Source organism: Physeter macrocephalus, chromosome 18 (assembly GCF_002837175.3).
Source record: "Physeter macrocephalus isolate SW-GA chromosome 18, ASM283717v5, whole genome shotgun sequence".
Taxonomy (NCBI): Eukaryota; Metazoa; Chordata; class Mammalia; order Artiodactyla; family Physeteridae; genus Physeter; species Physeter macrocephalus.
This window is the reverse complement of record NC_041231.1, coordinates 17,286,473-17,302,115: the sequence shown is the minus strand read 5'-3', so window position 1 is coordinate 17,302,115 and position 15,643 is coordinate 17,286,473. Positions and strand designations below refer to the sequence as shown.

Here is a 15,643-nt window from a genome sequence, read left to right as displayed (position 1 = left end):
TCGCAATAAAACTTGGTATAGTGCTGTGTCATGGAGACTCAACTGCGTTTCACAACAAGCGCCTTATTTTCTAAATATTCCGTTTTCCTTTGCTATTTGTATGTAAAAGCGGGTAATAAAGTAGATTAATGGACTTTCTGCAGAGCATTCTGGTTGAGATGACGAGTGTAGACAAACCCGCAGAGGTGTTCTCATTATCCCAATGAAGACTTTTCTAAAAAGGCTCACGTGATCCCATTCCTAAATTCAGCTCTCTGCTTGTAGTTCACATTAGATTGCAATTTCCTCTTTGAGTTCTTACACTTGTCTTATTAAATTGCTCGACTCTCATTTGAAGTGAGAGTTATGACAGAGGTGTGACCAGCTGACTCAAAAAAATGTCTAGGGCAGGCAGTCAGCCCTGGAGATTCATGAGCATATAGACCTGCTAGGATGTAGCCCATTCGTTCTCTTTTTATTGCTTATTACTTTCTTGTCTGTGTCAGAACACAGAGGGAATTACTGTCAAGCTTAAGAACAATGTCAGTTTCTAATACCCATCTTCTTATAAAAAAAACACATAAAGAGCTATGTCCCATTTCCTGATCTGGCCCACAGTTCCCACGCCTCATGTTTCCATATTTTCACCTTTCAAAGACATAGACGTGAACAAACGTACACTGCTGTGCTGTGGTGGGCTAGGATGCTTCTTAAATCGTGTATGCTCAAAGCTAAAATATCCAGCCAAGAAGTAAAATATTTAGTGAAATACCACAAGCCTTTATTGAGCACACTGATTGTCAAGTTCTAGGTTACTAAAGGGAGACTACGAAAGTGATATAGGCAAATTATTTATGGTGAAGGCAGAATTCCCACCTAAACAAGGAAGGAGAATTCTGTAGGAGCTTGGGGGAAGCTTTGATTTATCTTGACTAGGAATATTGAGGAAGACTTCATTAGAAGAGGTGTAGTTTAAGATTGACTTTGAAGTGTGAGAGACGTCTTGGTGGAAAGAAAGCACTCATTCTTTTTTTTTTTTTTTTAACATCTTTATTGGAGTATAACTGTTTTACAATAGTGTGTTAGTTTCTCCTTTACAACAAAGTGAATCAGTTATACATATACATATGTTCCCATATCTCTTCCCTCTTGCGTCTCCCTCCCTCCCACCCTCCCTATCCCACCCCTCTCATGGTCACAAAGCACAGAGGTGATCTCCCTGAGAAAGCACTCATTCTTTAAACATGTTTCTGATGATACCCAGTATCCAAAATTTTGAAACTAACTGGCCTTCGTTTTTTTCATTTAAATCCTTTTACATTATGCATACCAGCCCTAGTGCCCCAGAATGTTATAAGAGGATACACAATGAGTATGTATATACACGCACACGTTTAAATAGTGTTTTTTTACCGTTTGACGGAAATAAGATCACTGTTTCTCATTCTTTACTCCCGTTATTGCTTCCAATCAATTTCCTTTATGCTCTAGTGTTGCCTTATTTTTGGCCTCCCAGTGTGAACGCTACTAGGAGACGGTTGATAATTCAGATACTCCGACTATGCTATATTCATTACCTGATATTTTATGTAGGATTGTGGTGAAGGAAGAGAAAAAAAGATAATCATTGTTTTGTATTAGTTCAAAAGTTTGTACGTATTAAAACAACTTACTGAAATGCAGTTTGGTTAAAATAAGGTCTCTCTGGAATGTTATTGGCTGTTCAAAAAAAAAAAAAAAAGGAGATCTTGTTACTAAAGCTTTTCTGTTTAAATGTGTGAGTCCCACTAAAACGAATTTATTGGGCCAGGCCCTATACTCAGATACACAGATGATCCAAGTAAACAAACAGACAAGCAAGAAAACCCTCTTTGTGTCTGTTACCTAATGGCCTGATCTACAGTTTATTGGGCTGGTTGATTGATGTTTGAGTGCTGGTAGCTAAGGAGATCTTCAAAGTGATCCCTGGTGAAGGCTAGTTTGTTTCCTAAGACAACTCTAGATCAATAGAATTCCTCTGCTTTGTAGTCAGCAATTTCAGTCATATTAAGGACCAAATCAACGCAACTCTGCAATTTCATCAAATACTCAGCAATCTCCCGGAAAATGGTGTATTCTGTCATCTGTATAGACCCATTTAAAGAATGACGGCAATCCAGGAAAAGGACTTTTACTGAAGAGTGCTATTTGAACAAAGTTGTACAAGATGCTATGGGAAATTTCCAAAAAAAAAAGGGAAGTGTCTGTAGTATTGTAAATAGTCACAAAAACAAGTGTTAAAATTTTAATATCTTGTTTACTTTAAAAGGACGTGCTCTTTTAAAGCACATCTATGCATCTATGTTGACACCATTGCTGCGTAGAGCTTTTCTAATTTTTTTTTTACCATGGTTAAAAAATAGTCACAGATGATATTTCATGCGATTCATAGTTTTTATATATTTTAGACAACTCAGAATTATTGATTAATATTACAAGGCTTTATCTACTGGCATTTTTATACTATAGGTGGAAGTTAAATGGAACAGATGTTGACATTGGTATGGATTTCCGCTACAGTGTTGTTGAAGGCAGCTTGTTGATCAATAACCCCAATAAAACCCAAGACGCTGGAACGTACCAGTGCAGAGCAACAAACTCATTTGGAACAATTGTTAGCAGAGAAGCAAAGCTTCAGTTTGCTTGTAAGTAGCAATTATATCCTGCTGCAAATGTGACTTTGAGTTTTCGTGCCTTGTACCAATCAGCCTTTAAAACAGTTTATCTTAAAAAACCAAACAGATTTTAATTTGTCATGTTGATCTTCTTTACCCTTTTTTCATATTTGCAAAATATCTTTCATTGTAGGGTAAAGTGTAAATCTGAATGGGAAGATGTATTCCTCTGCTTTGATAAGGGTTGAGATAGTTTGACTGTATGATAATTTGGTTATATGATGCTCTATACACATAAATTCACATACACTCAAATTTATACACCTATAAGTTTACATGTACAACAAATTACACGCACATACACACACACACATTTTAAAGCGAGTATGTATAAGCAAGCAGTTGAATTGCCAGTAAGTTAATAGTCAGTGTGACAAGCGATTTAGCCATAAAGCTCACAGGTGGAAAAGAAAAAAGCTTGGTAATCTCTTAATCCTATAATTCTCTAATACTTTTTATTTGAAGGAAAAGGAAAATTTTAAAAGCAACTACAAAAACAAAAGGTAGAGGCAATCAAAGCTTTACCTTTTATATTTCTGGTTTAGAACATTTAAAAAACAAATTGCCATCTCTTAAGACTACTAGCTAATGAAAGTTCATGAGCATGTGAAAGATAGTGGAATTTAGAAATAGCAAGTTGAAAATAAAATCCACAGGTAAGAGCAGTGAGTACACATTTGAGTATAGACATCTTGAAGGATTGATGTTCAGCTGTATTTTTAAGGGTTTATGTATTTGCCTTTGATTATATATTTCCTTGTGTAAAATCCCAACTCATACAGCAGTGCATGAATGTCGAAACTTTCCTAATTACAAAGTCTGTTGGAAGTAACACTGTAGGATATTCTCATTAACAAAATCCTCTCCAGAAACTCGATATCAAATATACCTAATATTCAGTACTTAATTTCTTATTCCTGTTTGGTGGCATTTTTATTAGTTGAGAAATGAATTTTCTAAGTTTTAGGTATATATGGGATACCAGGCTTATTTTCTTTTTGAAAGTCTTCTGCAGTAGTCTTCCAAATAATCTAAGGTGAGCAGAAAAATAGGAGGATATGTCTGATTGAGGGCTACAGAACCAAAGTATTTATTTCTTTTGGTTTAACACAAATGTGGTATCTATATTTTTAACAAATAGATTTTGTTGGATTCATTTTAGAAAATAATCATAGAATCTCAGAGTAGGGAAATCTCTGTATTCAATTACTCTTGTACTTCATCGATTTTTGGATTTCACAGCATGGGAAATTTTTTTTTAAAAAAAGTAACAATAACAGCAACAGAAAAGACATTAACATAGCATTATCAACCTTTTGCTTTTCTAATTTATGACATTTAAAAAACAAATGACTAACTCTTAAGGCTCTCCTTTTGTAGAAGTCCAGGCATTTCTACTACTAAAAATATTGGTAAGAGAATCTCATATGCAGGGATAGTCATTTAAATAGAATAGTTTAGCCAACGTAAAAACTCTACCACTCGTTTTGTGGTTGAGGTGCCTGAGTTTGGAATCCACCCTGCTTATCCCACTTCTTGTGCCTAACTAACATCCTGCCACCCTCAGAATCGTCAGCTGATAAGCATTCAGCTTGAAAAATTCTGAAGATAGAGAGCTCACCTTTTCATCACAAAGCATCTTGACCCGTGATTGCTGTAGTTGTTCAAAAACACAAAAACAAGCACAATATCTCTTCCTTAAAATTGGGCTAAGTATCTAAATCTCTATCACCTTCACTCCCAGTGCTTACTCTATGATTCTGGTTAGGTTCAGACATGTGAAAATATATTCACGTCCCGGGCTTCCCTGGTGGCGCAGTGGTTGCGCGTCTGCCTGCCGATGCAGGGGAACCGGGTTCGCGCCCCGGTCTGGGAGGATCCCACGTGCCGCGGAGCGGCTGGGCCCGTGAGCCATGGCCGCTGAGCCTGCGCGTCCGGAGCCTGTGCTCCGCAACGGGAGAGGCCACAACAGAGGGAGGCCCGCATACCACAAAAAAAAAAAAAAAAAAAAATATGTTCATGTCCCTTGTCCCATAATTCTTTTCTTCTCCAGGTACTCAATCCACAACCATCTTCTTCACAACGCAATTTTATTCAATTATCTATTAAACTGTGACCCTATAGAAATGTACCCAACTCTATGCGTGTGCCTTGACCTTGCAGAGGACAGTGGGAACAGTAGTATCCCATGATGTGAGCTTCTGTTTTGATGAATGGGGCTGACATTGATATTCACTTTTTTTTAAACCCCCAGTCTCATATTTCAACTTTTTTTCATATAAAATTAGAGGATTGATTTTTCATGAATGGCTATTAATCCAGAGCTTCTCAATTGTGTTATTTTATTACCTAAATCCAGAATTTTATATTTACTCCTATTAAATTCAGCTTCTGAGTTGTGACCCTTTGTTCCATCACAGTTGAAATTGTTTCAAGTCTTTTTTAAAAATCGGACATATTGATTATCCTTTTACTTCAGTGTCAGCAGAAAATGTGAAAAGCGTGTGTCCTTTCAAATAATTGATACAAAATGTTGACCGAGACAGGGCAGCCTGCCAGTAGAGAATGTCCAATAAAATGAGATTAAATTTATAAATCAATATCCTTCACCTACTCATGTTCAATTAGGTACAAATTTACCTATACATACTATACGTGAACCCCAGTTTCTTCTACTTGTTCTTAGAGTAATGAGAATCTTTGCCAAGTGCCTTGCTGAAATCAGGATGTATAGTTTCTACAACATCCGCTTGTACCTGGTCTCTGTGAATCTTGTCTAGATCTTACTTAACCATTTATCATAAAACAGCCAGAGTAATCTTTTAAACGTGTAAATGAGATCATTCTACTTTCCCGCTTTATGCCTTCTACTGCACTTAGACTAAATCTCAAATTCATTACCACAGTCTTGTTTTCATTTCTCAAAAATGACAAACTATCTTTTGCACCAGTCCTTGATACTTTCCCTCCCCCTCTGCCTTATTTGCTTTTCTCCTGATCTTTCACATGCTCACTTCCTTTGATCCTTAGTTCTCAATTTAGGTGTGACCTCCTAAGAGAAAGTTTCCATATCACCGTGTCTAACCTAAGAAGCAGTTCCTTCCATTTCTTCTCCTGCCGTCTGCCTACCATTTTGTTGCCCTCTACTTTTCTACATAACAACATCGTTTTCAATCATTAGGACTCACTATGATCTGGAATGATTTTGTGTATTTCTTTTTTCTCATTATTTGACTTTGATGATAGAATCTAAGCTCTAAGAGAGGAGAGACTATCTTGTCCATCCTTATATCTCCAGAGTCTAGAATAATTTATATGTAGGAATAAACAAATTGATTTATTAATTGCCTATTCAGTGACAGAACAAAGAAAATATATGTATAAAGTTATTTTGGGGGAGGACGTATTTTTTTTGGTAAACCCGCACCCTTTCTATTCTAGTCATTTTCCGGAGTCTGGCATTTTGATCGTTAACATATAGTTTCTAGACCTTTCTTTTCTTTTTTTTTTTCTTTTTGTGGGATCCTCCCGGACCGGGGCACGAACCCGTGTCCCCTGCATCGGCAGGCGGACTCTCAACCACTGCGCCACCAGGGAAGCCCAACCTTTCTTTTCTATCCTTTTTAAATTAAAAAAAAAAAATGAAAAGACATTGCCTCTATTCAAAAATCATTTTTAATTGGTTAGAATAAAATATTTTTCTTCAGTGATGTAAGGTGGAGCATGACAGTGACATCTTTTAAATGTTACCGGGTAATTGCTTTCTCCCAAGCATTTTCATAATCATTGAGGGAAAAAAATGTTGCCTTTTGACCATACTTACTGTACTATAATACGCAAGTAAGAATATTTCTTCATTTTTAATCATATGATTTTATGGCTCAAACGGACCTTCAAGGTTTCCTGGCCTGTATCTTTAAAAAAAATTTAATTGAAGATTGAAGTAACTGAATTACTTGTTACTTACATAATTAATAAGTGAGAACCAAGGAATGGCAGCTTCAGCTCCTAATCCAGGGTACCTTGATTTGTGTCTCCGTGAGACTCACTTTGATTTATAAGAAACAAAATCCCTTCATCTTTATCTAACATGTTACACCTTCAAATCTCATTTATATACCTTTAGTAATTTTATCCACAGGACAATTTTATAAGGTAGACATCATTTATGATTTATTTTAAAAATATTTTCATACTGCTTTTGTAGACAGAATTTGATAATCTCTTGTATTTAGCCTTTAAAAAATGAATTAATTCACATAAGCAAAAAATCTAATTAATGGAGATGATGCCTCTAAGAACCCCCGCTTTTCTTAGGACAGAAAACTTTCCTTGATTAAACAGGCATAGCATAATTGAAGTCACTCTTGATGAGGTGTGGACATTTTCATGAGCATAGAGTATTGTAATGTAATTTGGAGCACATTTTGTTTTCAGTCCCCTTGCAATATTAAGCCAGGGTCAATCACTTCTCTTTCTGTCACTTAGCCTGTTTCTAATAGTAGACTACCAATGCCCCTTCTACCATCTAGTCCTACTGTTTCACCTTGGGCTAGCAAACTTGATTGATTAATTTACCAGGGTCTACCCAGTGCCTGGCATTTAGTAAACTTGCAATAATAGTTGTTGAATAAATGAATAAGTTATAAGGATTGGATGTTAAAGTCATCAGGCCATGTTTGGGGTATGAGTTGAACCACTGCATTTAAGCACTTTCCGGCAGTCCTTTGGGAGTGCTTCAGAGGTAGATGCAAGTATTTCCACCTTGAGTTTGTGTAGAAGACAATTGACATCCTACTTCCAGATAAGGGTATGTGTTGGGGCATCATATGTTAAAATATGCCATCAAAATTTACTTGTATCCTGAAAACCTGGCGTGAGAGTATATATAGCTTCAATGGAGTGTTCAGGAATAGCTTTCCTTTAACCTCCCCTTCTCACAAAGGGTAAAGCAAGTTGAATGTTCTTTAACTCTTGCGTAGGTACCTGAATCAGAAGATAAGGCCAGGAGTAGAAGGAATTTCAGTTCATTACTTTCACGGCTTCATGGTGGGGATTTTTTCAGAGGCTGTGTCTATACAGAATGAAGTGCTACAGCTCTGTCACTCTACCTACCCACTTCCCAGCCAAGCATCCCAATCCAAACCTGCTTGAGAATCACCTTACACAATTAGGCAACAGGGCAATTTTGTTCACTGACATATAGATGCGGATTTTTTTAAGTAAGTTGTAATCTACACTTACACGCTTATAAAATACCCAAGTCACTATTTTAAAAATTTGTGAACGTGGGCTTGAGAAACTGAGATACTATATTGCCTACGTTTAGATAGAATGGAATGTTGTCCATTGCTCCATTCCACTTTATGTGTCTTATAATGTTCCTAGAATTGAGACATCTCATCAGAGCCCTGGGCACAACCATACTTCCCCCTTAGGGTGTTATGAAGATTAAATTATAAAGCCTATGCAAAAGCCCAGAATAAATCCTAGCATGAGAAAATGATGAAAAAGCTGCTTCTGTATTTTCCTTCTCCCTTGCTACAGCTCTGTCACTCTACCTACCCACTTCCCAGCCAAGCATCCCAATCCAAATCTGCTTGAGAAACACCTTACACAATTAGGCAACAGGGCAATTTTGTTCACTGACATATAGATGTGGATTTTTTTAAGTAAGTTGTAATCTACACTTACACGCTTATAAAATACCCAAGTCACTATTTTAAAAATTTGTGAACGTGGGCTTGAGAAACTGAGATACTATATTGCCTACGTTTAGATAGAATGGAATGTTGTCCATTGCTCCATTCCACTTTATGTGTCTTATAATGTTCCTAGAATTGAGACATCTCATCAGAGCCCTGGGCACAACCATACTTCCCCCTTAGGGTGTTATGAAGATTAAATTATAAAGCCTATGCAAAAGCCCAGAATAAATCCTAGCATGAGAAAATGATGAAAAAGCTGCTTCTGTATTTTCCTTCTGCCTTTTCTTCTCTTCCCCTCTTTTCCTCTCCTTTTTATGTCTTTTTAAAATAAGAATAATAACTAACCTTTATTAAACACTTAGGTATAGGGGCTAAGAGCACAGGCCCTGAAGTTAGATTCCCTGGGTTGAAATTCAGTTTATCCTGTAACCCTGTGATCTGGGACAAGGTCCTTCTCTCTGCCTCAGTTTCTTTATCCGTAAAATAGGGTTAATAACTTTACCTCCTTTATTGTGAAGATCACATAAATTAATATTGCCTAAAATTCCTAGATCATTGTCTGGCACACATTAGGGGTTAATAAATGTTAGCTATTGTTATAATTTTTATTATGATTTGATTACTCTAGGTCGGAGATTAGGCTAAGCGCTTTGGAAGCATTATCCCATTTAGTTCTCAACATAACCCAAGGAAGTATAGGCATTATTTTTCTTTCATAGGTAAAGAATCTGCAGATTAGTGAAATGAGCTAATTTTCACCAAGGGTTCAGTGGAAGGGAGAGGACCCAGCATAGGAATCTGGCTACCTGACTTTTGAGCAGATGCTCATTACATGGCATTTGACATGCATAGTTCCCTCATGACAGCTAAAACTACACTTTCCTCGTGGAATTCATGTTCAAACTGTAGATTTGGGTGATTAATAAAATGTTCCTTTTGTAGACACAAACTTGGATTTTTCAATGTGTTTACAACCTTTCATATAGTACATCCATCATTAGTTTGTTTTTAATTTTTTAGTTATAGGCTTCCTGATGCTGTCATAATGTTGATTTGCTGTTAATATTAATATCTAAATACCACAATTATGCGTACATTTGTGGCTCTAATTTTAATATAATTGGTTTCAGGTTCCATAATGAGAATAATTAATAACAATATTTCTGCTCTAAAAGTTAATATGCAAATTTCCAGTTTATTGCTAGTAGGTTGTAAAACATTCTGAATATTGATATTTTATGATAAATAACTGAGTTGGCAAACTTTATATCCCCAAGCAGTAAATGACATGTTATTATAAGCTTTTTTACTCCTGTATTATTCCTTCCCCACATGTGAAAAAAGATGTACTTTAAATGTAGATTGTTAAGAAGAGCCTCCAAGAGACTAATCCAATAACTCCATATTTTAGCCTGTCAAACTGATTGCTTCATAAACATTGTTTGGGGCCTTCTTCCTGGAAGAAGTTCAGCTGTTTTATAACAGTTCAGATCTTCAGAACAGAAGACTTAATACTACTCATCTCCTGCTGGGGATGACTATAATTCATACATAAGTATCTCCAAATTGCTTACGGTAAAATTAAATCACTTAATGAAATCAAGTCGCCTGCCTGCTGTAGGGAAACTGGCATGGCTGTGGGCAAGGTGGTGTTCTTTTGAAGGAAGCAATGGATATGCTGATCTCTGTTGGTACCTCGCATGAGGTGGGGAAAGAAACTAGATTGGTACACTGTATTCAAACCCTGCATAAGCACCTCCTGAGCTTGTATTATGAGGAAGGGAATAGAAGAGGAAAAGGAAGAAAAAAGAAGGATGAAGATGATAAATGAAGGAGAGCCTTAGGTGCAAAAACCACCCCATATTGGCCTTCTATGACCTCTCTCTCCCTCTCTCTCTCTCTTTCTCTCTCTCTCTCTCTCTCTCTCTATATATATATATATATATGTATATATATATATATATATATAAAGAACTCAATAAACCAATCCATTCTGAGATTAATTTTGGTTTATCAGTTATGTGCAGTCAACAGTTTTTATGGTGAAAATATCACACTGATGAACAGTAGCTGATCAGATAACATCGTTGAAAAAGATCTTTTTTATGGGTACTAAAGTAAGCCTTGTCTGAGTTCTCCTTAACTTAGGTACCCTCTGACAATTGTGGTGATGATGGTAATAAAGATTAACATATTAAACTTAGAATGTTTTACTGTACTCCAACTGGGGCTTTTGGCAACCTGGTTTTTGAGTCTTGATCATTACAGTTATTCACAGTAAATTTCAAATGTTCATTGCTTTTAATGTTTAGTTAGTTTGTCTTTCATAGCCAAAGAATAAAATGTGCAATCAGAACAATAACTGGGAGTTTGATAGATGGCCAAACTCAGGACTGACTTGACTGATTTTTAATTAGGAAGGCTGCTTAAACAGGCAGACTTTTGTTTCTGAGTAATAAAATGTTGATGGATGACTGTTTGGATAAATAATTTGTGAATATTTAGATCAATTAAAACTTGATCAACTAAAAAGTATTTGAATTGCAAAGCTGCTAACATTTATCAATGGAGGGCTTTGATCCTCCAAAAAAGAATTAAAATTTTCTCATTTGAATAGTTAGAAGAATTCAAACCAAAACTTGCTGAGTTTCTGAAATAATGTTTTTAGTAGGTATTGTCTGCCACTTACCATAGTACTAAAAAGAATGCTGGTGACAATTGGTGTCAGTTGAAAATTTCATATTGCAGAACTAGTTAGTACATAGGTGTGCTGTTGGTTCTTAGTGGTGTGGGCAGTTGTGAGGCGTGGTACAAAGAATTGAAATTCACAAGTACACAGCATTATTCTCACTTGTATTTTTTTTTTCTGTCTCCTCCACAAAACCTGTTAATGTACAGATGCTAGTTAATTGTAGCTATTCGTTTATTAGGCATATTTCCTTCAGTCATACCGCAGTCCAGTTTCGGGTCTGACAAAGAGTAGTTCATGACTAAACCAATGAAGTATAGAGAATTTTTTAAAATTCAGGAGCATTCTAAGAATACAGTACACATTAAAATTGGCAACCAGAACCGGATAGGTGTTCATACAAGCTTGATGAGTCAGGGCTTTAAAAGAAATCACCAAGTTAAAAACAATTAACACTTCGTATCTCTTTTTTTTTAAGTAATGTTACTAAAATGTCATCCCTTTTTGTTTTATTGTTGTGAATAATTCAGTCGCTAAATATTACAATAATTTTGTTTGATTGTTTTTCAAGTTTAGTTTTTAGACAATGAGGATCAAGTCTGACCATCACTGTGCTGTAAGTTTGAAGTTTTGGTCTACCATCAGTTAGGTGTCACCAGTTAGTTAAAAGAGGGAGCAGTTTTTGAATGGGAGAAGGTGTCGGCCTAGAGAACACTCTCATCGTATCGCACTCTTTTTCAAGAGTTTTTATGTGAGAGATTATGGTTCAAATTCAGAATCTAATTGACCACCTGTAGTGGTTAGAATCATAGTTTACCACAAGATACATCCACATAGAACCTGTCAATGGGAAGACTGTTGGCAAAGATGGAAAACGCTTTGGAAAGTTGCATTATACCAAGAGGCAACGAATGATGAGTGAAAACGCAGTTGTGGAACAAATTGGAAAAACAGGTCTTTAGAGACGTAATTAAATTAAAGATCTTGAGATCATCCAGAGTTAAGCATTTGGACCCTAAATCCTATGGCAAGGTCCTTGCCCAGGTGTTGGTGGTATCGTGGTTAGCATAGCTGCCTTCCATGGCAAGGACTTTTCAAGAGACAAAAGAGGAGAAGACACACAGAGGAGAAGGCACTGTGACCATGGAGGCAGAGGTTGGAGAGAAGAAGCCGAGGGGCACCAACGATTGCCAACGGCCATCGTAAGCTGGAAGAGCCCAGGGAGGATTAGAGCCTTCGCATTGAACACAGCCCTGCCGACACCTTGATTTCAGACTAATAGCTTTCAGAATGTGAGAGAATAGGTTTCTTTTGTTTAAAGCCACCAAATTTGTGGTAACTTGTTTATGGCCACGGTAGGAAACTAGTAGACCAACATATGCACAGTTACTTTCTTTCCTGACCTCCTTCATCAAGGAAAAAATAAAACCACCTAGGGGTGAGACCGAGGTCAGGTACTTTTGTAACTGAACTGTATTAGGAAGCAAAGTATTGAGAGGGACGGCCTTGATTAAATGTGGAATAACCTGGGCAAGGTTTGTGTCACGCTTTGTATTTTCCTCTGGGGAGCATAAAAGGGGTTTTAATCTTTGCATAGTATGATTTGACGAAATACTGGAAAAAGATAGTACTCTGTAGAAGTTCAGAGGAAGCTTTTCTTTTCGCCAGCATGTTTCTGCCCATCTCTTGGAATAGCCCGGTATAAAATAGGTGGAATTGGCCCTTTCTCCATAGTGTAATGAGTTGAAGTGATTCTGAGTTGTTTTTTGGCCCCTAGACCCTCTGTCTGGACTTCTTTTTTCTAGGTCATTTTCCCTGAATTTGACCTTTTTGTCTGGCACTCTAAAATACTGGAAACTAGCTATTATCGCATTTAAAGTATCTGACCAACCTGTGTCTGTAACAGTTCTACTGTGGTCTCTCATGCATTGTTATGATTCGTGTTATGACATTTCTGGCTGCGGAAAGAAGCCCCTGTGCTATCGAGGGCCCGATTCTGCTGTCTTCCCAATCAGCACCTTTCACTGAGTAGCCTCTAATCGGAACAAGCCAGTTGGCTCCTAGTGGACATGTATTTTATGCACCACGCTGGCTGGTTTTTACTTCACAGCTGTAATATGTGGTCCCTGGAGAGAACAAATGCTTTAGGGTTCAGAGGTTAAATCTCAAACTCAGGAGCCTCATGACAAGGTGTGTGTGCGTGTGTGTGTGTGAGTTCATGTGTGTGTGAGTGTGTCTGTGTTCTTCCAAGTGCTAAATTATTCTGTTAGATATTTTACCAGAGATGCAATTCTGTCCTAGCCACTAAACCCTTGACGGATGGTGCTGCCAGTCAGTAATCTATTCCTGATATGTGTATTTAGGGTACACACTAGTGATATTTACAGTGTTGATCTGCTGCAAAATATTTGCATTGTTGTATATCTTTAGCGTTTCAAATTTGTTTTTTTTTTCACAGCATTTACTTCTCTCCCACCCCAAATTCAATGCAGTCTTGTGCTGTGAGCAGTCTGTTAGCTTGACCTCATAAAGTTCAGTTTAATTATGCCTTATAGACTATCTTTTAAGCAGCCCAGATTTATTTAATAGGGGTTAGGGGATGTGAGGGAGTCAACAAATGGATTTTCTTAATTTTAAGTTCAGCGATTACTTTCTCCTATTGGATTCAAACGTTACCACCCAGAGGGCAGGTACTTATGAACAGGTGCTGAATAAATCCTTGTGGAATAAATTAAGCTGAATGAATATATGAATCAGCCCATGAAAAAAAAAGAAACAGAAATGCCTTGGCCTTTACTACCCTGTGAGGTACTGTTTCCTCTAAAATAGTCTGTTTCCCTGAACTGAGTACTTTTTTTTCAGTGTTTCTCTTTTAAAAACAAAATTCGTTGAAGTGTTGCCTCTGACTTCCAGTACCATCATCTTTTTTTAGTAACAGTTTTATTAAGATATGTCACATACTATATAATTCAACAGTTTAAGATGTACAGTTTAGTTAGTTTTTAACCTATTCACAAAGTTGTATAACCATCACCACTGTCTAGTTTCAGAGCAGTTTCATCATCTTTTTTTTTTTTTTTTTTTTGCTGTACGCGGGCCTCTCACTGCTGTGGCCTCTGGCTCCGCGGCCACGCCCCAGGGGCCCGGCCGCTCCGCGGCATGTGGGATCTTCCCGGACCGGGGCACGAACCCGCGTCCCCTGCATCGGCAGGCGGACTCTCAGCCGCTGCGCCACCAGGGAAGCCCCATCATCTTAAAATGAATCCCTGTACTCATTAACAGTCATTCTTCATTCCACCCAGCACCGGACAACCACTAACCTAATTTCTGTCTCTATGAATTTGCCCATTCCGGCTGTTTCATATAAGTGGTATCATGCAGTATGTGGCCTTTTGTGCCTTATTTCACTTAGCATGATGTTAGCAGGGTTCATCTATGTTGTAGTGTGTAACGTAGTTCATTTCTGTATATGGCCAAATAATAGGCCAGTGTATGGAAAGATACCATTTTGTTTGTCCATTCATCAGTTGTTGGACATTTGGGTTGTTTCCACTTTTTGGCTGTTCTGAGTAATGCTGCTGTAGACATTGATTTATAGGTTTTTCAAAGTGGACACATGTTTTTATTTCTTTCGGGTATCTTCCTAGGAGTGGAATTGCTATGTCAAATGGTAACTTTATGTTAACAGTTTGAGCAACTGCCAAACTATTTTCTAAATTGGCTGTGTCATTTTGTAATCTACTAACAGTGTATGAGGGTCCCAATCTCTGCATATCCTTACCAACACTTGTTACTGCCTGTCTTTTTTATCTTAGCTGTCATAGTGGGTGTGAAGTGATATCTTACTCTGGTTTTAATTTGCATTTCTCTAAGGGCTAATGATATTGAACAACTTTTTATGTGTTTACTGACTATTGGTAATATTGTCTTTGGAGATATATATATTCAAATCTTACGCCTGTTTCTTAATTGGGTTATTTGGCTTTCCATTATTGTGCTGTAACATTACTTTATATATACTGGATACAAGTTCCTTATCAGATACATTATGTGCCAATACTTTCTCCAGTTCTATAGGTTGTCTTTTCAGTTTCTTAATGACGTCATTTCAACTACAAAAGTTTTAATTTTGATGAAGTCAATTTATCTATTTTTTCTTTTGTTACATGTGCTTTTTTTGTTGTTTAACGTCTTTATTGGAGTATAATTGCTTTACAGTGGTGTGTTAGTTTCTGCTGTATAACAGAGTGAATCAGCTATGCATATACATACATCCCCATATCTCCTCCCTCTTGCATCTCTCTCTCACCCTCCCTATCCCACCCCTCTAGGTGGACACAAAGCTCCAAGCTGATCTCCCTGTGCTATGCGGCTGCTTCCTACTAGCTATCGTTTTTTACATTTGGTAGTGTATGTCTGTCCATGCCACTCTCTCACTTCATCCCAGCTTACCCTTCCCCTTCCCCGTGTCCTCAAGTCCATTCTCTACGTCCGCGTCTTTATTCCTGTCCCACCCCTAGGTTCTTCAGAACCTTTTTTTTTTTTTTTTTTTT

The 15,643-nt window shown here is 37.3% G+C and overlaps 1 protein-coding gene across 1 annotated transcript in view; it reads left to right on the top strand.

Annotated features, from left to right (window-relative positions):
- CNTN4 (contactin 4) overlaps positions 1–15,643 on the top strand; it is a 522,574-nt gene that overhangs the window by 193,181 nt on the left and 313,750 nt on the right. The window contains exon 3 of the mRNA XM_055079827.1: positions 2,488–2,663. Within this exon, the coding sequence (XP_054935802.1) occupies positions 2,488–2,663 (176 nt within the window). The remainder of the gene's footprint in view (positions 1–2,487; positions 2,664–15,643) is intronic.